Source organism: Aythya marila (genome assembly GCF_965140915.1).
Source record: "Aythya marila genome assembly, chromosome: 21".
Lineage (NCBI taxonomy): Eukaryota > Metazoa > Chordata > Aves > Anseriformes > Anatidae > Aythya > Aythya marila.
In genome coordinates, this window is record NC_139062.1 from 6,188,069 (window position 1) to 6,215,708 (window position 27,640).

The 27,640-nt window shown below is 44.9% G+C and overlaps 3 protein-coding genes across 5 annotated transcripts in view; 2 read left to right on the top strand and 1 right to left on the bottom strand.

Annotated features, from left to right (window-relative positions):
* Nucleotides 1-1,316: 1,316 nt before the first annotated feature.
* Nucleotides 1,317-10,703, bottom strand: OTUD3 (OTU deubiquitinase 3). The gene is made up of 8 exons (XM_082777241.1): nucleotides 10,507-10,703; nucleotides 10,114-10,262; nucleotides 9,223-9,335; nucleotides 6,294-6,416; nucleotides 5,481-5,603; nucleotides 4,856-4,952; nucleotides 3,884-4,065; nucleotides 1,317-3,555 (listed from the first exon to the last, which is right to left on the bottom strand). The coding sequence occupies exons 1-8, from the start codon at nucleotides 10,638-10,640 to the stop codon at nucleotides 3,379-3,381; spliced, it is 1,098 nt and encodes a 365-aa protein (XP_082633367.1). The 5' UTR covers nucleotides 10,641-10,703; the 3' UTR covers nucleotides 1,317-3,378.
* A 3,681-nt stretch (nucleotides 10,704-14,384) lies between these two features.
* RNF186 (ring finger protein 186) lies at nucleotides 14,385-15,764 on the top strand (the record flags this gene model as incomplete). The annotated part of the gene is made up of 1 exon (XM_082776855.1): nucleotides 14,385-15,764. One exon carries the CDS (start codon nucleotides 14,385-14,387, stop codon nucleotides 15,402-15,404), a length of 1,020 nt encoding a protein of 339 aa, XP_082632981.1. The 3' UTR covers nucleotides 15,405-15,764.
* A 4,929-nt stretch (nucleotides 15,765-20,693) lies between these two features.
* TMCO4 (transmembrane and coiled-coil domains 4) overlaps nucleotides 20,694-27,640 on the top strand; it is a 43,200-nt gene continuing 36,253 nt past the window's right edge. For 2 of the 3 annotated variants that reach the window (XR_014318896.1, XM_082776759.1), the window contains exons 1-4: nucleotides 20,707-20,738; nucleotides 21,210-21,256; nucleotides 23,917-24,101; nucleotides 24,715-24,889. Coding sequence is in view for 2 of the 3 variants with exons in the window: in XM_082776759.1 (XP_082632885.1) it covers nucleotides 23,923-24,101; nucleotides 24,715-24,889 (354 nt within the window). In the remaining variant the exon portion in view is untranslated. Of the gene's footprint in view, nucleotides 20,739-21,209; nucleotides 21,257-23,916; nucleotides 24,102-24,714; nucleotides 24,890-27,640 lie in introns of all 3 variants that reach the window. The other variant, XM_082776760.1, reaches the window with a different exon arrangement.

The window sequence follows — 27,640 nt, forward strand, 5'->3', positions numbered from 1 at the left end:
TCTGTGGGGTTGCACCCTCTGTGGGGTGCAGAACTCTGTAGGGGCACTATGGGACACAGTTTGGTGGTGGGACTTGGTGGGTCAGGCTGATGGTTAGACTTGATCTCGAAGGTCTTTTCCAACCTAGATAGTTCTGTGATTCTACGAGGTTATAATTTTAATAGTTTTTCTACAAGGTTGTTATTTTAATATATATATTTTTTTCCTAGGGTCACTGGGTCACTCAATGGCTTTCCACTGTTAGAGAGTGGGTTTCTTCAAGTTATACCTAAGCTTCTCCTCAGTCAGAAATATGAACCAAATATTTATATCAAAAAGGAAAGATGAGAGAGAAATGAGCTGGGATAGAGCTGATTAAGTCAATGCTGCCCTCTAAGGTTTGTGTGTGCAAACAGGCTGTGCTCCAGGCACCAGCAAGGCTCAGCCACACACACACAGTGACACGTGCACACATCGCCTTAATAAGATTGTATTAAGAATGACCCAATTTGCCCACCTTTGTCAAAGTTTCCAAATACCACGAAAGCTGACAGGTGAGCGTGTGCCTCAGTAGCCAGAGTGCATCCACAGAAATGGTTCTGGTCACAACTACTCAACGCCCAACCTTTCCTGCCTATTAACAAAATGAAGAGATGCAGATGCATTAAAATAATCTGGAAGTTTTGCTTTTAACCCACACTTCCCCCAAAACACCATTCACCCAGCTTGGGTGCAGAGGGACCTGGGCAGGATGGGTCGATGGGCAGAGGCCATGGGATGAGGTTCAACATGGCCAAGGGCCGGGTCCTGCGCTTGGGGCACAGCAACCCCATGCAGTGCTACAGGCTGGGGGCAGAGTGGCTGGAAAGCTGTGCAGGGAAAGGGACCTGGGGGTGTTGGTTGATGCTCACCTGAACATGAGCCAACAGTGTGCCCAGGTGGCCAAGAAGGCCAACTGCATCATGGTTGGTTTGGAGAAGAGGAGGCTCGGGGGGACCTTATTGCTCTCTGCAACTGCCTGAAAGGAAGCTGTGGGGAGCTGGGGGTCGGCCTCTTCTCACAGGTAACCAGTGATAGGACCAGAGGGAATGGCCTCAAGTTGTGCCAGGGGAGGTTCAGGTTGGAAATCAGGAGACATTTCTGCTCAGAAAGAGCAGTCAGACATTGGGATGGGTTGCCCAGGGAGGTGGTGGAGTCACCGTCCCTGGGGGTGTTTAAGGAAAGGTTGGACGTGGGGCTTGGGGACATGGTTTGGTGGGTGACATTGGTGGTAGGGGGATGGCTGGACCAGATGACCTTGGAGGGCTTTTCCAACATTAATGATTCTAGGATTATTCTATGTTCTTTAAAACCTTTATTGCACTCAATACCCAAAACTGGGGATTTGGTTTGGTAACAGAAGCGCATGCCCCACTGAGCATTTAAAAAAGGAAAGGGAAAGAAAACTCTTGTGTAGTTTCAGCAGAACCCAACAGAAAATGAAGGCACCTTCCAGAATGCTGCTGCACATGTGGATATCATGGATGACTTTCTTTGCTGTTCAAATATTGCAGATGAGGCAAGACTGGTGGTAAATAACCAAAAAAACCCAAAAACATCCCTCCACGGCTGGGTAAAACAAAGGTGATACATTTACCTGAACTACCTTGACATGCCTGCTGCCTTCCAGTCTCATCACACCAGTGAAGTGACTTGCACTTTGTCCCACTGAAGCTTTCCATTCTTTCCACTTTTGTAAAAGTCAGGTGGGAAAGAGAATTCCAGAAGTACCATTGCTAACAGGTCATCTAATGGTTAGCATAAAATGGATTTTACTGATTTTGAAACAACACTGAAAATTCAAGGCTCATCCATGTTCTCCTACCTACCAAATACTATTCAGATTTCTCTCTACAGTAATTTCTAATGCCTACCACAGGCACTTACAGCAGCACGTAAAATGCTTCTTCACTTCCCAGACACTGTCCCTCCATAAAGCATACGAGCTGTTTTATATTTCTTTTTATTTCTGCCAAGCTCTTTACAGGAACCAAAGTAACTTTTTAACAAGCATCCAAGCCTGTTCGCCTACACCATCAGTATTTAAAGTACAGCTCCTTCCTTTTTGTTGTTCAAATGCTCTATTAAGAGCAGTAGCAGAGCATATGAAGAAATACTACCTCAGGTTTTGGCATTTCAGTCAAAAAAGGCATTTACATTTCCAGATCGATTTGGAAGCTTCAAACAACGTACTGAAGAAAAACAACAATGTTCCTTACTTTGTAAAAATGTATTTTATCTCTGCCCTGGCTGATGAAGTGCCTCCTGTTGTTTACTGTGTGTAAGTGCACATGGTTTCTTAAAGCTTAGTGCTTGATACAAGTCCAAAACCTGAGTGAGGCTGAAATACTGCAAGCCACAAACCTAGGGCCAAATCCTGCAGTCCTTACACTTCAGTCTAAATTCCCTATAAAAGTACCACAGCATTCAAGCTATACATTCCACAGTACCTGGTGAGCATATGCGAGAGGAATTTAAGATGAAAATCCTATTCTGGAAAAAGCTTGATTTATGAAGAGTGAAGCAGGCAGGGATCCCAGTGATCACTGCTGCTTGGAAGCTTGTTCCCAGAACTCTTGATCCGTTGGCTATACAAATTTCATTTAGAGACTATCAACTATCAAGTTCCTGGCTTGGACTAAAGCTCTGCAGTGGCCCTACAGCTCCAAAGTATGGCAAAGGAGATGAGATTCCAGATGTTCGAGTAACAGCACTCGGCAGAAATCCCATGCCTGCTTATAGTGTATCATATTGCTACCTCAGTAGACTTTATAGATCAGAAGAAATGGCTCTGCAGTCCCAGGAGCCCACTTGTTTAATTCTCTTGGATGAGAAAGAAAACAGGAATATTATGTTTGATAGTGTTGGCTAACATTTAGTTTTCGGAAGGATTCTGTTCCTCTGTTCCCTTGCTTTTCAAATTTAAATAGAAAAAAAAAAAAAAAGTGTGTTCCTGAGTTGAGAACTGTTAACGCTTTCCCTGACAGTAAGGTAAAATAAATCTCCTCTAAGCATAACTAAGCACAAAGTTGCTATAACAAATCTAAGCATATCAAGAGATCTCAAAGCAAGTCTGGCATTGCTGTGTGAGGAAAAGGTTCTCACCTTAACCTAACTCCATAAGAACAAAAATAAACCTCTACTTATTTGTTAAGTTTAAAGCTCTCTTCTCTCGCACAAGTTGACGTAGAATTATTGAGTAACTGCCCTGCAATTGAAGAAACAAAGTTCGTATGTGCTCAGAGATCTCTGCAGAAACTGATTTCCAGATGACAGCGGGTGCTTGGAAATTTGCTTAAGAGGAGTTTTGTCTTGATCAGTTTCCTTTGCTTTTCTCTCCAGAATGCTCAGAACAATCAGTCATATGTTTAGAGCTGTCATGGCCTTCACCAAGGTGATCTGGTTATCCGAGTCCGTCTCTCTCCTGTTGCTATCTGCACAGTTACTTTTGTTGGCCAAGACCTTTTGTCGGTGCCTTTCTTCCTGTCTCTTCTTTTTCTCCAGCCGTTGCTGTTCCTTCTTTTGTTTTTTTGATACCTGAAAAGGGAAGAATGAAAACAAAGTTGAAAACAGCCATTTACTGCCCAGCTGGGGAAAAATAGCACACTGGAAGGGAGACAAGCAGATACCAAAGCAGCTGCCAGAAAATTTTTATTCCAGACTATCTGAACTTTGTGCACTTTAGAAAAAGTGCTGTACGTCACTAATAAACACTTGACTTGGAGAAAAGTCACAACTGTAGCAGCTACAAAATCCAGTAAGTGGAAGCACTTTTTACTTCAAACAAGAGAACAATTGCTGGTAAAGAACTGCTCTAATCTTTAAAGGATGTCCACATATCACTGTCAAACGACCCTTCACATACCTTTGGGTTTTTGCTGGATCGACTATTTTCACTAGATTTAGCCAGTCCTTTGTGGTTTTCTATTTCATCTTGATGAGAACTCTGATTTCTGAAGATTCTTGAACCACTTCTGTTATCTTCCCACAGGGCTGAGGTGCACGATTTCTGACCTTTGCTCTGAGGATCGCGCTGCTCCTCAGCACCTACCAACAACAGAGTTTTTTCTCAGACACTCTATACACAGAAGCTGTCTCTGTGTCAGCCAATTCCTTCTTCCAGGCTTTCTGGAACTGTTTTTTTTGGAAGCTGGATTGAGTAGGGAAAAAGACAAAGTTCAGTAGCCTCTTCTGTCTGCTCACATAGGACAACATATTCTTCATCTGCTGGAATGTGGAAAGGGGACACTCCACACTAATCCAGTGGCATGCTGTTATTTTACAGAACTTCAGTGTAAAGGTCTAGTAATGTCTGCTTGTAACTTCACAGAGAGGACCCTATGTCACAGGCAACCAAGGGAAAAGCCAGGGACTCTAGTGCTCAAGAACTAGGCTACACCTGGTGCTTCAGGTTCTCCAGAGAACAGATCTAGGATGGAACATGCTCTGAGATACTGGTAAACCTGAGTTATCTGGTGAGGAGGCCGCAGAACGGCTCCAGGGATTACTAATCTTACATGGAGTTTTCAAGACTGTAGAGCAGAACAAATGCAAAACAGATCAATTAGGATATGGTATGCTCAGTGGCTCATACGAACTTAGCTCAGTGCCTTCAACAGTGCCAGGTCAGTCTCACAACACGCACTGTTACTGAAAGGCTCCACAGGTGCACAAAATCTGCCCTCATAACCTTCCCGAGCACAGAAAGGCTGAGGCAGCAGCACAGCCAACAGGAAGCTTCCACTGCTACTGTCCCTGTTGAACTGCTGTTTACAGTGAACGATGCCTCAGAAAAATGCTGTCTGAAGTTAGCAAGTGACAAAGTCCACGTACTTACCAATTCCTTCCATTTCCTTCACTTGAAGGATGGCAAATATTGCAGAATCTACGTTGTAGTCTTCCACTTTCAGAACCTGGCTTACTAACTCCATGTCCTGTCCAAGAGAAAGATAACGTTAAAGAGAGTTCCAACCAGTGACATACAGACACCTCTTCAGCAACCATTTGCACCACTAGGAGGGGGCTGCTGTCTGCTTTCATGACCTCCAATCAGCCCATACTCCATTTCTCAAGAAAGTGAGGGAAAAAAACTTCAAAATCTCAAAGATCCCAGGAAAAAGGACTATACTATTTCAGTATAACTGTTTCACTCTTGATCCTTTTCATTCTCTGCATTTGCACAGTACAACCTGCAGTAAGTACACAGGTTATCTAGTGACCACAGCTAAAACCGAACATCCTGAATGACTAGACAGTTTGTGAAACAAACTCTGTAAAATTTCAAAGTAAATTTTCTTGAGAGACTGTAAGACAAACCTTACAAAACTGTTCAATATTCACACACAGTATGCATTTGAGTCTAGGACAAAATGCATTCCAATTTGTGACTGTAGTAATTAAATTGTCCAGGACAAACACTCTCTGGAATTTTTCTTAAGGAAGAAAGGGTACTCAATACTTACTGAACATCCAGTTGCACTGCACACTTTTTGTATAGCAGCTTCCTTTTCAACTTCAGTCTCATCTTCAGAGCCACTCTTCTCTGGCTTCATTTCCTCCTCATTTGCCTCACTTTTGGAAAGCATCTAAAGGAAAAGTAAAGTGTACAGTTATTTCATCATACACAATTTTTTAAAAAATCTGCCATTAACATAGATTTAATTTTGGCACAAATTTCTCAGAAACATCCTGTATCAAAGAGTCCTGGATATTGTGTAACGTCTGTTTGCTCTGGAACCATTTCCCACAATTCATACACTGTCAAGCAAACTCTCATAGTACGAGATCATGTACACCAACAATCACTGGCTTTTTAAATGAAGTATCCATTTTCTTACAATATCACACATCATACAAATGTGTGCATAGAACTCTGAAGACAGCACAGCTTATTCCTTAACAGGAAAAAGTGAGATATTAAGAGAATTATTGTATCTGGCCGTTGCCTTTCCATCCGTTTCCTCCCTCCCGTTTGTTTTTGCATTTGAGGTGATGAGTACGTAATTTAGATGGGGTTGTTTCAAGACTCCTACAGCCCGTATCACTGCACCACATTCAAGGCTGATTTCCAGCCCAGTACTTTAAGCACTTCATATACGGTCTCAAGAGAGCAGGCAGTACTAATTACAATCACGTTAGGAATTTTTCTATCCCCACATGAGACAGGGACCAAATTCTTCTCTCGATCGCAATGCAAGTGAGAAAGCAAATCAACCAGTAACAGTCAGCTGTTATTTATCCCCACAGCCACCTCAGGTCATTCTGTCGTAACCAACCTCCATCTGAAGATATGCTGGAGCTTCTGAGTCATCGTTGATTCTCCTCACGCTGTCATAGTGCTCTCCATACCGATATGCAATGTGCAGCTCCCTCGCGTTGTTTTTGTCTGTGCCTCGAATCTAATTGAACCAAGCAGACCACAAATGAGGATTTGGCCTTAACTTCAGCATCGGATTTTTCTTAGTATTATTTTTTGAAGCAATGAGAAACACTGTGCTAGGAAGCAAAGTACATAGCTACTGGAGTATCTTTACACAGGAAGTGTTGACCTAACAATCCAGATGTGCCTACAGTATCAACAGAACTTCTGTCTCAAGGATAAGATAAACAGCACGGGGTCAGTTCACAGAAGTTACATCATTACAAACAAAACATGATATGAAAATACTTCAGGGCTAAGCTCAAAGCGATTTCCTAAGTTTTCTACAATTTTCTGATCATCTCTTCCAGCCCCATTTTCAGCAACAGCCTCCATTCAATAAACGATGCCTTTTTCCCCTCAAATATGAGGAACATGAGTCTGGTCACATCAGGACCACAGTGGAAACCCTCACCCAGAGTAAGCTTTGTTCTGCTGTTGTGACAAGACGATGTTTTAATGATTCACATTCGAAGCTGACATTTTTTGCTTTTAAAAGAAAGACCAATAAAGCCAAACCATGAAAATTTATTAACTCCACTCAGGAGCACAGATGTTCCTTTGCTTTGTCAGCATCAATTACAGTGGCTTCTGTAAGAGAATTCTCGCTGTGGTATTATCTATACTGATGCAAGAACAATTCCTACCCCGATCATAAGGGTCTCAAGCTATTAGCTAAAAGCCAGCAGCATTTCAACTCCTGCAAGGAATGCAGAAAATTACACACCTGCAAATCTCCTTTGCTTACCTGTCGAGCCAGAGTTCAAAGATCTGACACCCTTGCTGGAGAAGATGACAGTAAGCAAACAACAAAAAAGTTTGCTTTAGGGCTCCAGAGTTTCCCAATCCTTTTACGTCTTTTCCCAACTTATAGAATTTACACCAAGTCACCTTTCGACTACGTCTGCACTCTGAGTTACATTAACAACTTCAGATTTCACAATAGATATTCTTCATTCATCTATTTTACACTTGCTCACCCGTCAATTCCAACTCAGTGCCTGGTTATACTTAACTCCTGCCTTTTATCTTATTAAGCTGTTCGCTGCGTTGGATTTCAGTAAGATCTGTCATCAATATTTTTCATTTGCCAGAGTCAGAATAGGTATCTAACAAATGCTGAAGCTCTTGAAAGATTCTGAAAGTTGGCAACTACTGACAAAGAAACCGAAGCTTCTTTTTGTGTGCTCTTTCCAAAATACACTGAAATTGTAAGTAAAAGGTAGTTGCAGTTAAAAAAAAAAAAAAGCAAAAACACAGGGAAAAGGTGAATACTAACCCCAAAAGCCAACAAAATAACTTATACATCTGTGCTAACTTCTATCTCTATATTTGCGGTCACTATCAAAAAAAAAAAAAAAAAAAAAAAAAAAAAAAAGGTAAAGGGTGCTTAAAGCCTTAAGAAGTCAGCATAGAAATGCCCAGCTCCAACAGTCTGAGAAACAGCTGGAGGTCCCGAACACTTCTCCTGCTCACATTTCTCCACCTTAGCTTCAGCACATGCCAGTGGCTCTCTTAAAGCTAAAGGATAATGCACCATCTGCTTTAGAGTTGAGACCAACAGAGAGATTCACACCATCTGCTTAAAGCATCTTGCTGGTCTGCTTCTCTGGAAGTGCTCTCTTTGTAATCTTGTCTTTCCAAAGGGGTTCCAAAAAAAAAAAAAAAAAAAAGAAAAAAAAAAAAGGATGTAGAATATGGAAAATTAGCAACTTGGTAAGTCTGTCCCCATGTTGTGATCCCCTCTGTGTGGGCAGGGGACTCCGTACATTACAATTATTGACAGCTCTCTCTACTTATGCCATTTTCATGACGCACCCTCACTAACAAAACTCCACTCAGGCACACAAAATGGAACCTCATCACAAACGTGGTATTTACAGCCCAGGAAAGGTCAATGAATGGGAAAAAGGAGGTTGAGTTTTTTGAGAGGATGTGCAAAAAGTTCGATAAGAGTTCAGTGCACTGAGGTGAGTATTTGGTTCAAAACAGCAACAACACATGAACAGCACCTCCATGACCTCTCCTGCAGGGTCATTACCTCCATTACCTCTGTTCTCTCTCGCAGGTCAAGCAGTTGATTATTTTTTTTTTATACATAGGTGAGCTGTCTTACTGCACATTGCTGCCACATAGATACAGGTTTAAACTTATTTGGGTTCAGAATCCATCTAACACTGTTTCAAATGTTTCCAAAGACACCACCTACAGCTTTTACCTGGTCTTTTTTCTTTACTGCCCTGTTTCACCTACATACTTCATTGGTACTCTGTGAATTCAGCTTAGCACTTAAACCCTCTACTACCCTCATTAAAAATGTCAAGAAACAATCCTGGCTTGGATGTAGGCTCTCACTTGCTTGATGAACAGGCAGAGATCAAGTACGGACCCATGCCAGTGTGGATCTGCCACAGGAAAACAACAACAAAAAAGAAAGCAGGAGAGACCCAATGAATTACTTCTTCCAGTCCCCAGCTGCAAGAGGAATCCACAGTGCACAGTCTTTTCCAGAAGCTGATTAAACACCACTTTAAGATTTTAAAACCTTTTTTTCCCTCTCCTGCCCAGTCTAGAACCTCATTTTTCCAGTTGTCAGAACCAACAACTCCTCATTCCAAATCCCACAGAGAACTTGAGGTTTCCTTCAACGCTCAAAAAGCAAGCGCCAAGCTAACTATGGCTGCCAACCACTATATTTGTTTTCTGTGAACAGATCAGGAAGTTTCAACACTGTTTGTATCCATCAGCTGAAAATTAGGCCAAAATATGGAAGTTTTGTTTCTCACCTGCCACAGTGGAGCATTAAGCTGATGAATAACCACATTCATTTGATTGTTCCTTGCAAAGGCCACAATAGCATCATTGCCAGCAAAGGTACCCGGCTTTGCCAAGTTGGTAACTAAAGGAAAACAAACATTCAGAAGAGATGAAGAACTGGTTTCTGAGACTTCAAAAAGCACCGGACGTTTAGCAAGTAAATAAATTTCAACAAGGGCCCAAGAAATTTTGGAAAGGAAATCCCAGCTATTAAATGGTAACCGTAGAGGCAACAATCTGGTAGCAACGGAGGTTACTAAGTCTTAAATGGCCACATAAACCTCCAAAAGCACAGTACACCCTTTCATTATGCAAAGCCATCAGTTCTGTGTAAAGCTCTGAAGGTAGGTGCCATGTGCTGAACGACCAGGCTACTTTCATGCAGCACCTGCATGTCAGCTGGCACATACCCAAAGCTGTTAGAACAAAGGCTGCGCTGGTCTCTGCTTTCCATCTTCCCCTGGGTTAACACTACGAAAAAACAAGTGTCAAGGAGAAAAAGAAATCCAAGGAAATCAGCCATGGCACACCCACTGCTCACCCTTGAACACTTGAAGTTTTGAGAAAACTTCATTTTCACAAGTTCCTTTTAGAAACACCAAATTATTACTTCTAGACTTTCTTTTTCTTTCCTTCTCTGAGTTCTTCCTACATTCAAACAAGTTCCAGGAGAAGTTTAATAGCTCATCTTTCTATAGAAAGATAACAAAGAGAAAGGCAAACTCACTGCTGTTTCTAAAATCTAGAGAGTGGCCACAGCATAGCTCAGGGATGAGAAACGGTTTAGTGGAGAGGTACTCAAAGGAGATGTAACCTCATTTTGGAACAACCCCTTCTATTAGTGCCTGCAGAGTCTGTACCGTGTTTCTCAAAGGGCACATCATCTTCCACAAAGGGCTCGAACTCCTCCCGCTGCTTTACCATGTAGTCCACCGTCTCCTGGCGATGTCTGAGGTGGTTTCGGGAGTGTCCCTCAAGCTGGTCACCAAGGGCCCGGAACAAACAATTGCTAAGGGGAGAGAAACTAAATGTTAGCGTTTCTGAAGTGCTGCTATACAGAGAGCAACATTAAACCAATGACCTTTGTGTACAAGTGGAAAAAACACAGCCTGGGCAGCAGGAGACGAGATTGGGCGCAGCGGGTGCCAGGCGGGGGGGGACCCACGAACCCCTCACAGCCTTTGGGGGATTCGGGACGAGCAAGGAGCGACCCCCCCCGGGGTCGGGGACCCAAGGCCGGCCCCGGCACTCACCCATCGCCCGGCACCTCCCGCAGCTTGAGGCCGAGGGCTCGGAGCTGCCTGGCGAGGCCGCCTCCGCCCGCCGAGGGGCTCGGGGCTCTCCTGCGGCCGGAGGGCCGGGCCCTGGCCGCCTGCTTGCGGGACATCCCCGCTCCCTGCCTCCGGAGGAGGAGGAGGAGGAGGAGGAAGAGGAAGAGGAGGAGAAGAGGAGCCCGCGAGGTGGCACTCGGGGAGCAGCGGAGCAGCGCCGCCAAGGGATGTGCTGAGGCAGCTCTGCAGAAGGGAAAGGCCGGGGCGAGTTTCTGTCAGGAAATCCCTGTGAGGGTGCGTCCTGCGAGTGCAGCCTGGAAAGGGTTGGAAAGAGCCCGATTCGGTGCCTCCCTCCTCTTCCTCAGGCTGCACGGGGAGCTTGTGTCTGAGCCAGGAGCAGGCAGGGAGAAGGGACCCGCTGGGACCTGCTGGGACCCGCTGGGACCCGCTCCCGGTTTGCCCAGTTGGGAGTGAACCTCAGGTGTGTTAGGAAAAGGGCTTCTTCACCTGTTCTCTGGGCACAAGGTGGATGGGGAGCTGCTAAACCACAGGGAGCACCGCCACCGAGCCTGGTGCTGCAGCTGTAAGACATCTGGGGCAGCTCCAGAGCTTGGTTACGAGCCCCAAACTGAGACCACGGCCGCAGCTGAAGGCTCAGCACCAGGAGATCTGTTAGCCTCAAGCTCTGCCACCCTTCTGGCAGCGAGCAACAAAACCACCCCACCATTAACACCATCCAGTGCTGCCCCCGATCACTGGGTCCATTTTAACCCATCTGTGGTTACCCATTTATTTTTTTTCTTGCCCTACTTTGCCCTGCAGGTATGACAAGACAGTTTGCCTGATGCTCTCAGATCCCAGTTCCTAGCTCTGTTCAGGCAGTGCACCCAAACAGCTTCCTGGTGAAAGCTGAAAAAACACTCCCAAGGTGGAAACAGACCCAGACGTACAGAGTGAGTCAACTTCCCAGGCACGAGCATTACGGGTGTGCTACAAGAGCACATCGCAGACAAACAAGGCAAGACCAAATAGCCACGTTGGATTCCCCCGAGAGGCTCTCAGGTCACATTTGTGAGGTCAAACAGGCCTTGGTTAGGATCAGGTAAAAAGGCTGCTTCCAAGCTGCTTTTCAACCCCCGTGTAAGAAGCCCCCTGCCACGCCAGAAGATGTGCTGCAAGTCTGAAGGCGACTGCCCAGGCACTGCAGCTCTCTGCTCTTACTCACGCTTATGCCCACTAATGGGTGATACCATACGAGGCTCCACATCAAGATAATATTTAATATCGTATATATCTATAAGTTCCTTTTGTCCAGTCACAAGAAGCTGTAATATAACTTGAGAGCAGGAAGAAGCTCGAGGGACTATAAACATTATCTCCTAGAATATTTTGAAGATTACTGTGCTGAAGGCTCTATAGCTTTGATGGGCTGACTAGATAATCTTAGAGGTCTTCTCCAACCTGAATGATTCTGTGATAGCAAGCTGGTGTCTCACTCCGAGGTTAACCTGGAATGATGTGACTACTCTTCTGTATCCATTTCCTGCCATAAACAAATCCATGAGAGGAGACATTCCAAGGAAAAACATTTTCGTATGCAAATATTCTAAAAGCAGGAAAACAGGATGTGTCTGCAAACTGACTGCAAATGATTAATGAAATGGTAACTAGCATACGAAGCATTATAGAGCTATAGTCAGCTCAGCTCACTATAACATATCTACAAGCCAGTGAACATCACACATGCAGCCAAAGACAAAACAGAGACAAAATTTGGACAGGTCCTTTGAACACGTGGCTGAAAACGTCACCAGTGGAGGACAACAATGAAGAGGCATCTTTAATTAAATATCACCAATAAAACTGGGCGGAGAGCTCACCCGCTGCCTGACCAGCCAAAACCAGCTCAGCCTGGAGAAGTGCAGGGCCTCGCCAAGCTGTGACGAGCTCTGTTTTCCCTTCCTTCGAGTGAGTCGTCCTTGCTGCTGACGTGCATCAGTAGCAAAGTAACAACACCTCTCCAACAGCTGGGTTTCCAGGACATGTGCTCAAAGGGAAAGTCACTCCCGGCCGCTGCTGAAGACAGAGCAACAGCAAAGGCATGGATTCATCCCACTGAGTTTTTAAGTTTGCAGTGTAGCTGCCCCCATTGGTGTCTGTTCCAGTTTCCCAACATCTGCAATGCAAAACTGTTTCATATTGTCCACTGATTCACTGAGAATCTCTACGTTTTAAGACACTAAGAAAGGAATTAGCAGTCTAAATATGAACTTGAAAAGCATTTTAAAAATGGACTTTTTTTCCCTCTGTATCTTTTCTTTTTTTAACAGAATTAACTTACTAAAAGGTATGTGAAATGCAATAGAAAAATTATCCAATTTTTAAACATAACTAAGCCTTGCAGTGCACCAAGCCCAATTCCAAACATTCTTGCACTTCAGATATGAGTTATGAGTCTCACTTCTGCAAATCTTCACGCTCCCTAAAATCTGGGGTCACCTCGAAGTCTGTCAAACACTGCTATATCCTGTGTCAGCAGCAGTACAGCAGGAACACCCAGACACTTCTATGAAGTTTGCTAACAACAAACCTTTTACTATTTCTCAGCAAAGAACCTTCTCACCTCATCCCCCTGCCAGCAGTTCATGAGATTAGAGCCCTCCTGAATTCCTTCCCCTTCTAATTGCGGCTGTTTCAGTTCTTTCTGCTGCTGCTCTGTTGGAGAGAGGGGCTGGGACTCGGTAGCACAGATTGCTCCAGCACTCAGGTGCACTTGAGGCTACAGAATCGGTACTGCATGTCTTCTCCCAGGAATTCTGACCTAGTCTAGCCTTCCGGTATTGGCAATCCTTCCTTTTCTACCTTCCTTCCTTCCATGGGATTCTTGCTGTGAAAACAATCTGTATTTTATACCTCAAGAAAGGCAGAAAGAAGTTAGAGAATGAGGGATTGTGTTTGTGCATTTTATTTTATTTTTTTTTTAGATGAGCTGAATATTCACAAAACCACCTAACAGAAGTGCATTCCTGGGAGTGCATGAGCTTGTCCTGTGAACAGCAAGAAAAGGAGGAGCCCTACCAACAGATCTCTTCCATGGACTCTGTAAGAACCTCGGGGATCCCAAACCACGCTTCAGTTAGTGCCTGAAGCCCTCTGATGACTAAAACCAACAGGAATGTTCCTACAATAAGGAACAGATAATAATCCGACATTTAACACTCAACATTAACATATTTATGCTGTAAGGGAACAGCTCAGGTGCAGCAAGCAGTGCTAAAGCAAGAGCAGAGCTCCTACCTGGAGGGTTCAGCACTGCTGTGACAGCTCTGCCATGCCTGGCTAACAGATGTTGGGTTCTCCTGTCAATCCAAGGTAAAAGGCTCTGCGACGCAGCACGAGATGACACGTTCCTCGCCATGGTTATGCCAACAGCTAAGAGGAGAATGAAACAACTTACCCAGGCCATGCAGAAAGCCAGTGCAAGAGAGAAGCAGGACACTTCTGCCTTTCTGTCCCATGCTCTCTCTAATCAAAGCACTGCGTACACCACTTCATACCAGATAATTCTTTTGGATCTGCCACTGTCCAACAAGGCTGTGTTTAGGGCACAGAGAAATCACTTTTAATAAATTAAGTACTAATTTGGTAATAATGGTAGTGCCATTCTGTCCCTTTGGCTGTCACAGTGAACAAAGCTGCAGACTCTTAACGCCACGGGATCTGCTTCTGGACAGGAATTGCTCAGTGATATCAGCCGTTGTAAAGTGTCTTAGCCACGGAGTTAATCGTTAACTCAGGTCACCACCTCATAAAAACATCACATTGTAAGAGCACAACACGCTTAAAGCTGTCATTCGATCATGCACACAACAGGAATAAAGGAGCACATAAAAGGAGCCAGAAACTCCGCAGACCCTTCAGCTAAGGGAAGACAAACCGCACCAAGGTTTATCTCCATGGAGAAACCCACGGACAAGCCAAGCAGCGAAAACAGAGCGACAGCTTCTGGGATACCCCAGGCTGAGAAGACAGGTCCTGCGCCCTTTGCAGAAGGTGCTGCAGAAATGAGCGGGGCAGGACCCCTCACAGAAAACGCTGCCGATGCGAAGGGACTGGCGTTTGCTGAAGAACATCTGAAAGAAATGGAGAGATCTCTGGACACAGAGCCAGACGGTCCTGATACCTTTAAGCCAGCATTTTTGGAAAGTGACTATCCAAACGCAAAGCCGCTTGTTATGGTGATAAACTCAAGCTCTCCTGAAGTGTACGGTTCCAAAAGAAGCTACCAGCCTTCACCCACACCATCTATTGCAGACATGGACTGCCTGGTCTGCTTCAACAAGTACAACGTGTACAGAGTCCCAAAGCTCCTCGACTGCCAGCACGCTTTCTGTGCAGTTTGCCTCAAGCTTATCCTCAGGAAAGAAGACGATACCTGGATAATCACCTGCCCCCTGTGCAGAAAAAACACGCCTGTGTCAGGAGGATTTATCCGCACGCTTCCAAACAAAGAAGAAATCATGGACCAGTTGGAACATCCTGACACAGCTCTCGAGGTACACATCTCTCCCCCGGGGCTGGACAGCAGCAGCTGGGCTCAGAGCAGCCAAGATGTTTTATACAGAGACCAAAATGTTCCAGCAGACAACAGGCTGGCTATCCAGAGACTTGTGCTGCTCCTGCTGCTTTTGGTGATTCTCACGATCCTCATCCTCCCGTTCATATACTCGGGGACGATAAAATGGGTAATTTGTGTCATGCTTACTTTGGGGTTGCTCATGTCTATGGTGCTTTGCTGCACTCCTAAATTCTACTGGAGCTGTAATGGCAACTCACTCACAGCCTGCCACAAGGAGACCCACGTCGCTGCTATTGCCTGAAACAGCACAAGCTGCCTCGAGATAATGACTGGTTCCACCTGCACAGCCGAGTATCAGGAGCACTAGGCAGTTACTGGACTTTGAAAGCAAACATTCACATCAGAACCTCGAAGTGTTGAACTTATCCCACTAAGCCTCAAAGGCAATGCAGTGTTGTTTAATTTTATTACTGAAAACGGTAAAATACTTGTATGCTGATATTTGTAAGATAAAATTGTAAGCCGGTTTTTATCCCAGATGAATAGTTGTTGTTTTGCTTTCGTCATTTTAGTCCTGCTCACATCCTCTCTCCAATTTCTACTGCAGAACATTAGCTGAAACGTGTGACATTTGTACCCTGTGAAAATCTGTAGCTGTCACTGTGTTTTCCCATTCCTAACACAGGTGTACCTTTTCTTGTGACAATGTGGGGAATTAGACTGCTAAATCTGGGGTTGGATGCCTAGCCTTAATGCGAGAGGGTAGTTTTAACAGAGTTTATCACATTAATCTGGATCCCTGACCAGAAGGTTGTTAGCAGGGGTGGGAACGGGAAAAGGGAACATCAGTTGATGTCATCTCACGTTGCACTTGAAACTAGAGAGGAAGAGGCAAAATCAACATTTCTAATTGTTACATTCACAACTTGCAAAGTGCAAGGCTCTGAAAAGCTGATGACACTCCAAGTGCCCCATGTTATGGAGCACAGAAATAGTTTCTCTCAGCTGAACCCCTTTATCTGGCTGCCTGTACCACCTCTCTTCTTGCTCTCTTCACATTACGTGCAACATTGCCCGTTGGAGATGCCCACAAATTCTCCTTCCAGAGATAAAAAGGAATCTGTCAATTGTTCTGCTATACCACACACGATGTTTTTTTTTTTTTAATATATGGAACGTGTCCATTAAAGCTGAATAATGCTAATTGCTCACTGACTCTGTGTTTTAATTCCTCTCCAATAATTGCCATCAAAATATTTCACAGCTTCCCAACAGGAACTACAGCTGGGAAAGCATTTTAGGGAGTCTGTACAAGTGAGTCAGTGAGGAAAGCAGAAAAGTAATGTGCTGGGCTTTTTTTCCTTGATTTAAAAGAAAAACTAACTTAGTTGCAACGAAAATACCCTACAACTCAACTAAAATAAAACTGGAAAAAATTAGGAGCTTGCTTTAGCTACGTTAGGTTTTTAAGAGTACCACAGGTCTCAGCAGACTTTGGATCAGGGCTGTAGTAAATATTTGCGCTCGTTAAGAAGGGAAACTTTTGGACCCCAGTTGCTCACTATACATATGCATTTCTCTATATATATGGACAGTGTGTCCCACCAGCAGATAAAACGGATTAGATGAAGAGGGTAAGGAGCTGTTGTCCCCCTGTGCCTCAGAAAAAACAGGTCCATTTTCTACCTAAGAACAGGAACCTTCAAGGAGAACAAATGCTTTGTTTCTTCTTATAGATTTGTACAGCAATTGCAGAGTATGTATGTAATAACACCCACCAACAGCCAAACCAAGGAAAGCTTTTCAATGGGGAAAAGGCAGGAAGTTTTAAACACAAATATCTTCTTCAATGATATTATTTCAGACACAAAGGATGGCCCAGGTATTCACCTGAAAGCCATCTCAGAAAATCACGCCAAGTCTTTCAGCTCGTGGACAATTTTCCAGTTGAGCTCTTTGCCCACAGCAGTGGATGACTTGCACTCCAGAGGCATGTAACAAGTCATATTGGCCTTGACATGCTGTGCATGAACGCATCAAAGTAAGGTAGAAGGGTTAAAGGAAAAGTGTGCACTAATTGCGCAGCACTCTGTTCTCATTCAAACGACCAGATAGCGAGGAAAGAACAGGCTGTCCTAAAGATAAGATGGCAAAGATGAACTGGACGGGAGCCATGACATACCCCAATTACAAAGGAAAAAAGATGGGCAGTTTTGCCCAAGACACTTGGTCTCTTCCCAAGTGAGACCGATACCAAACAACACCCACTCCAGAAGGGCATTCAAGTCACACCCAGTAAGAGTTTGCTATCATCAGTCAGGAGATGACCTGAAGATACCAAGAGGCAGTGTCCCTCATCCTCCATATCACACGATGTGTGGGTTCACCTCTCTGTGCTTGTCAGTACATGGGAGTCAACAAATGACGTCTGAAAATAAGTCTGAAAAAATCAGTTTGCTACATACCAAAAAGGGTCTCACATTCAATTTTCTTATACTAATTTCTACGATGGCAAAAAAGCCAATGGAAAAAGGCTTCCCTGAAGGCAGCATATGCCACTGCCCCAATGTGCAAAGGAAGAACAGGACACATGAACCACGGTGATTTGCATTGATGCTCATAGCACAAAAAGAAACAAACAACCAAACCACAAAGGATTTGAAGGGAAATAAATGTTTCCCCTGAAAATAGCCATCCCGTTCCCAGATATAAGGGCAGAGCACCAAAGGTTTGTATCCACATTGAAGATACAAACAGAATTTCTAACACAATGTAGGACACCAGTGCAATTACCAGTGAGAGACTGACACACTGAGAGAGCTTGGTAAGACGAGGGGCAGTGGGTGCAAGCTGGAACGTAGGAGGTTCCAGTTAAATATGAGAAGAAACTTTTTCATGGTGAGGGTGACGGAGCACAGGGACAGGCTTTCCATGGGGTTCTGGAGTCTCCTTCTCTGGAGACATTCAAAACCCACCTGGAAGCACTCCTGTGTGACGTGATCCGGGTGTTCCTGCTCCGGCAGGGGCATTGGACTAGGTAATCTTTCAAGGTCCCTTTCAATTCCTAACATTCTGTGAACTCTGTGGAGCCACGCGGTGAGATCACCAGCCACAGATGTCCTGATTTCCACCCCTGCTGCTTTGTGCTAACACTTGCCAAGCCTGTGTTCAGCATTCAACTGAAATGATTCTTTGGTCTTTAGGGCCAGTAACAATTATCTGATCCAGAGTTCATGGATGTTGGTGGAAGTCATTACCTCCTATAAGCTGAAATCTTTTATAACAGCTGCTAATTCCCATCTGACAAGATAAGGATCAATGATGACGTAAACCTCTGAAGCAGCAATTAAGTTTACAGTGAAAATGTCAAAATATTCCTATTTGTATTCTAAAATGTTAAAGGATCTGTTTGCATCCGGTTCTTCTTCACACCAATTTTTTTGACAATAAAGTCTCAGCTCCAAATGACCTTGCCCTGCTTACCATACCTAGCTGGCTCCTGATTTCGTGCAGTGATTAAATAACAAACTGCAGTCTGACAAAGAGAGGTTCATAGTGAGAAACGGGCCAAAGCAGCAGCCAACGTACTGCACGAATACATCAGAACTATGTTTTACAAACCTTCCCCATCCCAAATCATTTTCAGGTTTCTTATCAACAAACAGCACCGGTCACCCACCACAGCTAATAATGTGAGGGAGACAGGTGCCTTAAAAAATGTGAGCGTAGGTGTTCTAAATCATTGTTAACTACAGAAGTCCAGCTTTATCTACAGAACCTTAAATTATCAATAATCATGTTGCCTTTGGTTATTATTAAACTATATAATAAGATCCCAAGTTTACAACATCTGATAAAACCCATGATTAATTATCATTCCACTTCTGTTTTGAACTACTTTGAACAGCTCTTCTGCATTATCACACAGATATAAACAGGCAAAAATAAACATGGAATAAATAGTGTATTTCACACTTCAACATCACTCAGATGCTGTACAAAGACAACTTTTGGTCCTCAAACGCACTGCTGTCAAATCTACAAGAAACTAATTTGCAGATTTTGGTCTAAGAGCACAGATTTGTGTCCAGATGACATATTTTTTTTTGCTTGTTGTGAACTATTTGCAGCTTGTCCACGGTGCTGTGCAGTTACCTAAGTCACAAATGAAGTACATGTATGTACCTTTTGTGCCTTAATGGGGATCAGCAGAGCACGCCTTCTAAACCTTGTCACATTTATCTATATGATGATGCTTAAAATACATGGGGGTAATGAGTACTTGTATGAGTAAACCTGAAGGACCTAATGTTAGCTGCAAGCAAGTTGGACAGGATATTTGGCCACATTGAAAGGGCTTTTAAACAGAAAAAGTATGTGGATTTATTTATTTATTTTTACCCTACAAGTCCAAAAATAGCATATTTTTAAGTATAAATCAGTTACCCCAGTATACCAAGTAACCAAGTTTTGCTTTCATGAAACATGGCAATGCAGAAGAACTGCTTCTCTTCCCTGAAAAACTGGATTTCACTAAGAATTGGCAAGCACTGTACTTGCAGTTCCCACTCGAGCCTCCTCTCAAAGCAAAAACATTTCTCAAAACCCATAAAACACAATGCAAAAGCCTTATGCTGAGGTAGCTGAGTTAATTCCACAGCCCAGGTGTAGCCCTGGGGTTTCCGCAGGGCCAGTTAACTACAGCTGGCTGACCAAAGCCTCCCAACCTGTGCCTGGAGCCCTGCTTCCATCAGAAGCAATATATCCATGGTCCTCATGTTTGCCTGGACATATATACATATATATATAATATACACATACAGAAAGCTACTTCAGCTCCTGTTTGGATGCCTTTGGGATCCCACCTGGTAACAACACAGGGTGAAGCACGACTGAAGCTTCACCCACGCCGTGATGTGTGCATACATGTGTATATACATATATACACACAAAAAGCTACTTCAGCTCCTGTTTGGATGCCTTTGGGATCCCACATGGTGGATCACATGCAGCGTGAGGCAGCATCTGCCCTCAGAGCAGCTGCCAACCTGTCTCGTGTCAGGGGCAACAAAGATGTCTACAGATTCAGTGGTGGTGACCTGAGAGCAGCTTTCACCCAAAACACCTCACCCCATCGCTCTCTGCAATCCTCCCTCTGAGAAAGAAGCATTCTCAGAGGGAAAGAAGAGCCTTAAAGGGGGACGGAAGAGCTGCCACTCAGCTCAGCCCTAAACCCTAGCAGGGCACCCAAGATGGCAGAGCAAGGTTGCTGTGAGGAAGGAGCTGTGACACCTATTTTGACTGAAGCAGCACCAGGCCTCACTGCTGCCCCACCGCTGTCACAACCCTATCACAATCCCTATAGGAAGGCCGGGAGCGGTACAAATACCAGGAATAGGGCGAAAACAGGGAGCAGAGCTCGCCATCAACCCGGCCCCAAAACACACCCCCCTCAGCGCAGCGCGCCGCCCGCCCGCCCTCTTTACGCTACGCCAGCAGCGTAGGAGAGCGCAGGCCGCCCAGCACTGCCCGCTGTCCTTACGCAATCTCCGTAGGGCTGACAGGGGCGGAAGGGGCGGGAGGCGGCAGCGGCCGGGAGCGCGGCGGCCCCTGAGGGCGGCCGGGCCGGCAGCAGGTCGGAGCCGGGCCGGGGGAGGTGGGGAGAGGGTTCACGGGGCTCCCCGGGGCTCTTTCGGCTCCGGGACCGGCCGTGGTGCGGCTCCTGAGGGCAGGGCTGTGGCGGCGTCGCGCCCCTGGGCTCTCCCGCCCCTTCAGGGGGTCGCTCTCCTCAGGGGGTGTCGTGGGGGGGTGGCTGGTGGTGGTAGGACTTGAAAGGATTTGCGACAAAACTGAGTGTTATCAGCAGCCTAGTGGCAGTGTCAGCCTCGAGCTGAGGCGTCTCTGTGTTTTTCCACTGAGGGTTTTTCTATTTGCTGGTAATGTGCCTACCTGACGTGTAAGGACCCTGCTTCTAAACGACTGCTGCTACAAGCGTCTGCGTTAACCACGTCCAACACGCTCAATTTTGCTCAATTTCAGCTTCTAGCCTTGCTATGCCCCTGTCCCTCTGCCCTCCATCTCTAATCTCTGATTTCCATTTATTTAGGACACGTCTCCGTGGCAGCGGCCTGCGTTGCCTTCGCGTGTTGTGAGGTGAGAAGCGGTTTTATCCAGGGCTGCATTAATCTGGATTAATTGCCTTCCACGTTTGCGCTTAGTATTGATGGGCTAAAAGTGAAGGCTGACTGTGGAGAGCATGCCTCTGCTGTACAGCTTTAGATCCACAGAAGGGTTATCTTTTTACTTTCCCCATAGGATTGCAGGAAGCACTATATAAAATACACCACCTCTCAAGAAAACAAAGGGCTTTGTGTGAAAAGTAAGCACTGGAAGCGATACAAGTTTCTCTTTCAAATGGCAGTTCAGATTATGGAAATGCTATAGGTTGCTGAATTGCATTGTTGAAGACAGAGACCTGAATTCCAGTGTCACAAGCTGTAAATAACTTTCATTGTATGTTTCTCGCTCAGGTCTTGATTCCCTCTTGTTGAATTTAGTGGCAAAACTTCCTGGGCTAAGTATTTGTACTAAGTCACGTTGCTATTTTTATGCTGCCATGTGAAAAACCAAGCCCATTTTCCTCAATGTTTATGGCAAAATCGACACCTGTGTGAAGGGCACACATCCAGGGTCTTGATCAGAGCATCCTCAGAGCTCTCATTTCTAGATGAGGTGGCAGAGAAAAGTCTTTCCAAAACTTTCTTGGGGTATTCTAGATACTCACCATCACAAATTATTTGCTGCATAATGGAAATAAAGTTGCCTGCAAGAAGCCACTATGGTGTCACTCCATAACAGGTCACCTCTTGTATTATTGGGAAATAAGGTTAAACTCTGCAGTTGTACTTTTCCTGGATTCTTTATAAATGCTTTACTTTTCATGTGACCCTCTGGCTACTAGATTAAAATTCTGTGCAACCCTGGGTGTGCCTGTGAGGCTGGTGTAGCCCCCAACCCAACTATCCAGGCACCTCTTTACAGTTGAGTTACATGTTTATGATGCTGGAATGAGGGTCAATCTGCCACATCTTAAACCAAAGCAAAGATACGGGTGGAAATAGGGTCACTGCTCTCTTTTTTTAGCCATCTGGATACTCTTACCTCTTCCTCAGATCTGTTGTTAATTTTTTCCTTAAGGACATCCTCGTGGTGTCTATGAGCATCTCAGGAACTTTAGGGCTAGATAAAATATTCTGAGGGTTGCTGGTTTGGCTTCTTAACAAATCAATAAATCTATCACAGCAGCAAAGGGAATTTTATTTTCAGTGCTGGTTCCCATGCTGAGTTAATACATCTGTGCCCAGGAGTGAGCTGCCACGCCAGATTATTGTTTGTGAAGTTACTGATACTTCAAGTTAGATTATTCCTAGGCAAGTTGGTTGGTAAGTCAGGCTGTGGATGTTTTATAAGGATCAGAACTTAGTGATGTGAGATAGATTTTGGGCATCCAGACAAGGACTTTGGAGCTCCTGAGGTAATAAAAGGAAGTCTTGGGATTTAGGGCGGGGGACAGAATCCTGGAGAGGATGGGGACTCATCCTGCTCAGTCCCCGGGGCTGCAGTTCTGTGGGTACAGCTGCTGCTGCGTGGTGCGACTGGTAGGGTGGAGGGCCTGGCCCGGATCCCAGGCACCACTCTCCTTGGGGAAGCAGAATCTGGCCGTTCCCTTCTCCGATTGATGGGGAAATAACAGGGTTCATTTATTCCTGCAGACCATGACAGATAAGCACAGATGTAATAAAATCTGTAAGAGGAGCTGCTCCTCTGGTGCACTTCTTTATTCTAGGACTATTCTGTTCTATTCTAATTCCCGTTTAGTCACCTTCCTTTCGCCAGGGCTCAGAAGAAAGGAGGCATCTAAGAGCAAGCAGAAAGCAAAATGCACAGTTTGCCCTTGGGAAACTGATCAAGTCCTGATGAGGTCGGTAGAACTTCCCAGCGATGTAAGTGAGGTTTGGAGCAGGCTCTTACCTAAATTAAATCATGAAATGTGGTGGTGTCTGCCTGGTTTCCCTCAGCTCTGTTAGCTGCCTGTGTTGGCAGCCAGGCCTCCCTGTATAACAAGGGGGGCTCCTGGGAGCAGTTCTGAGCAGTTCGGTTGGAAGCTCGTAATCAAAAGGTGCAAACGCTTCTGTGCTCCCCAAGATAATATTTTGGCCCAGCTCAAGGCCCGTGTGGTGTGGGCATGTTATGTTTTGGGAAATGCAGTGGTGGGTTGCACAGTTCAGAGAATATTATAAGCAAAGCACAGAAAGGGCCATGGGAAATAAGCAGTCCCGTTAAAAGTCTTTCTAATCAGAGGCTGTGGCTGGACTCAACCTTATAACACCGTCAGGAAAATGAACAGAGGAGCAGTTTGGGTTGAGGAGGAGAGAGGCAAATTATTTCCCAGGCAGCCGTACTGGTCCCTGCACGAGGTTCAGACCTCTTATTCTCCGTGCTATTTTTGCAGTAAACACGTGAATGATATGGCTGAGTGGAGCCCAGTCTCTTTGCACCTTGAAGAGGACTTCTCCTTTTTCTGTGAGAAGTACTGTCAACTCATTTTGTGCAGAAATTTAAGAGCTGGTGAACGGAAGGCCTCCTGTTGTAGGTTTTGATCACAGCATCACATTGCAGCAGGATGCACCAGATGGACTTTGACGGGCCTGCTTACTCTACACCAGCAAGTGTGGCAGTGAAAAAGCTTTTTTGTCTCCTTGCTTCCTGGTTTTAATTTTTTTTTTCCTCCTTTTTCTTCTTTGAACTTGCAGGTAGAAATGGCTGCAGAAGAGAAGTGGAAAAGTTGGACTTCGAAACAGCATAGCGGGGCTGAGCAGGCAGGCGAAAAGGACTCGTGTGTGCTTCTGAGCCAGCAGCTGGGGGAACCTGGAAGATTCGCCTACGCAGCACTTTGTGGGATATCCTTAGCAGGGCTGTTCCCCGAAAAAGAGCAAAGGTACTACACGTGGGCACATGGGGACGAGCAAAGGAGGTGGCTTTTGGGTAGCAGCTCAGACCAAGCTGGTGTCGGCATACCGCTCTGTTTGGGGTCTCCAAAGGTACAGGATTTGAAGATTCTTTTAGCTCTGGGTCTCTTCACGAAGATGAATGCTCAAATTAGTGAAGGTGACACAAAACTGAGTCTGTAAGACCTGACTGCTCTGCAGACTGATTGCTGGCATTGATGTTTTCCTGCCGTTTCCTTGCTGGTGTTCTTCTGAAGCCTGTTGAAATGTAAAGGACACATTGACATTAGGTGTTTTCTCAACTATTTCCTTAATCATACTGACTTTCTGTTACACCTTTTAGGACTTTTGTACTTCAGCACAAATTGCATCCCTTAATACAGCAAGCTTCAAAGCATGTCTTGAAAAAAGGTCTGGCCTCATCCTGATTGCTTTCTTCTTTGTTTAGCAAGCTTGTTTGTGAGAAGCTCACCTTCTGTTGACTTCTTAGCATGCTTTGATTTTTGTGTGAACGGCAATAGATCAGCATTTGAAAGCAGAGACCACTGAAAGCTTGCAAAAACATCCAGTTACAGGGCCTTAACCTCCTCTGTTGCCTTGCAGCTCCTTCAGAACAGAATTCATAGATGGTTTGGTGAAATGGCTGGACCTGCCTGATGCTGTCTTACCTGCCATGACAGCATTTGCCAGTGGCTTAGGAGGTGAGGGCACAGAAACTTTTGCCCAGCTTTTGCTGAAGGATCCCATCTTGAAAGATAATCCTGTTGTCATTATCCAAGTAAGTCCATGCGTTGCCCTTGTCCTTGTTTGCTTTTGCAAAGAAGATTTTTCCTGGGTGTCTGTTTGCAGTGGAAGTTCTGCTTGTACAGTCAGGGAAGTAAAACTTGGGTTTCTGGTACGCGTGTGCTTCTGTGTGGCTGGCACTCTCTCTGTCCATTAACAGCTCACGGAAGTGATGACCGTGAGATGCAGTTCCTGCTGAATTAACATTTTGTCTTTGACGCCTTTGCTCTACAGAGAACCATCAGCCTTTTTGCTTTGACTGTACTCCTGCAGTGTTTTTGATTCATACCGACATTCTGTGGATTTCGGTGAAACACTGAACGTGCTAGGCCTGAGTTTTTGTATGTTTAAGAGACCTTTCACCCTACTCTGAACGAGGGGGATTTTGTAGCAGCAGAGAAATGTGTATACGCATGGGTAGCTTGAGTGTAGGGGGCCAGATCCTCCAGCTTTTACACAGCTTAAGGTTCCTCTCCCTGTAATACAAAATACCTCTACATATTTGAGAACCAGGCAGAAAGACTGCTGGTACAGGCAGAGCTAGTGTTCTGCAGCACAGAGGGTGCTCCAAAGAGCACAGTTCCCAGTCTTTTCTCCAGAGTCAGCTTTGGCTGGAAGGAAAAAGTTACAGGTCCTTCTTTCTTTCATTGATAAAGCGTTATTGAGGCTGAAGCCGTAATGTTCTGATGTTCGAGCTGACGTAAAGATAAGAGAGTACGCATTTTGGTGGCATTCACCTTTGCTTCAGAGTCTCAGCTGTGGAAGATATCTCCTCATTTGCTCTCACGTTATGTGTGCCTTGGAGGGCGAAGAGCTATTGCTGCCAGCCACGCTGTGGCCACGGTCACCGAGCTCCGGTACACAAGGAAGTGGTGAGGCATCCTGAGAGCAGCTGGTACGCTGGTGGTGAGTAATGGTTAGCACACACTCACCTTCAGCAATGACAACCTGATGGAGCAAGAGATGCAAGAGCAAGGCTGTGTGAGTAAAGATATGACAGGAGGGATCTTCCTCGGTCACGACCAACTCCCATTATCTCAGCCTTCTTTTGTGTCTCCTAGGCAGTCCTTAAAAGGGTCTGCCCCAAACATCCCTATGTTACAAGGCTCAAAATAGCTTGGCAATCTAAGTGTAGTTAATTAGTCAGCTAGGACAGATCTTCTCAAAGCTCTTTTGATGTTGTTTGCTCAGAATAAATCTATTCTTGGGTCTCTCTATATCTAGATGGCCTGGTAGTTCCCAGGCTTTTTTCCCTGGTTCTGTCTACTCCAGGATGAATTTTCTAGAGTAAGGCAAATCTTCCTGCATAGCTGCGAGTTTATTAAGGGTGAAACTGTGGCAAAAATTAACTTGTGCTTGCTTAGAGCTTATCCTGCATGAGGGCTCCATGTGCTTTTACAAAAGGGGCTCCGGGTCAGTGGGATTGTGCAATATCTTACGAGAACTGAGGTACTTATCATGGTTCCAGGTGGAACACAGAAGCCGTAGATAATGATTCTTTGATTAGTTGAAAGCAAAGACCAGGAGTAGTTACCAGTCTAATACCTCACCAGCTGGATCTTAGGCAGTCATGTATATATGCAAAGTGATCCCTTCAGTCAAAATGATACACAATTAACAGTTGTCACAGAGCAGGGCACAAGAGTCTTGCAGGATGTCGTTGGCAACCTAAAGGTACCCCACTGAGATGAGCTTTGTCCTTGTTACCTGAAAATAAACACGCTGTGGGACAAAGCCTTGGTAATTCTTCATCTGTTGCTTTATGGTAGTATTGCTTCTTTACATTCAGCTGCTTTTATTTACCTGGTTGTTACAAGAACACCCTCAAATTGTTCAGTGTGCTCAGTGGCAGGGTCCTGCCAGCACTGCTGCCTGCATTTCTGACTCCCTCCACCTCAGAGGTGCTGAGGAGATGATGCATGGCCAGGAGACTGGAGATGAGCTCACCACTGATTCATTGAATATTCGAGGCCTGTGAATTTTTGTCTTTGTTTGCATTCATTGCAGGTGACTAATCCATGCAAATGTTGGGTAATTGAATCCTTTCTAGACAACAGGAGTTGTAACAAACAGGTTGTGGGTGTGGTAGGAGAAAGCAGTGATTCCTGTTGGTTAGGAATACTTCTATTTACATTTAGTGACAACAAAAGGGAGGGAAAGAAGTTGACTTTGCCCACTTTTGTTTCCTTATGATAGGTGAGAAAACATTGAAAGTTCTTACAAATCTTTATTTATTTATTTTTTTCTCTGAACACATTTACAATGCCCTGTGGTTTTTGCCCTGTGTTTTTTTTTTTTTTTCTTTCCTCCCCCCCTCAGAGGCACTGCAGTATGGATTGGAAACTTTCTGTTGTTGAGGAAATCCGTTTTGAACTTGTAGCAGTGCATGGCAAAGACTCCAAATAACGATTGTCTTCCTTTCTTTGTAAGGTTTCACTCATTCGCATGTGTGGTAGTCTTCAGAGTCCACAGAGAAATTAAAACCACCTCCGCTTCAAAATGAAACATCACAACAACTGCAGAGAGAGACACTACTTGTAAACTAATCTAATCAGTGCTGATTGGATTCCAGATGACTACCCAGCAGTACGTGCAAAGCCTTAAGCAATTAGGAAGAGCTGAGTATGTTAATGGTCACTGATGCAATGGAAGAGTAGTTTGTTTATCACCTGATTACCCACATCCATCTCTCACCTTTTGAACCACACATACCTAAATGCTTAGGCCGGATTTTTGAAGGAGTTTC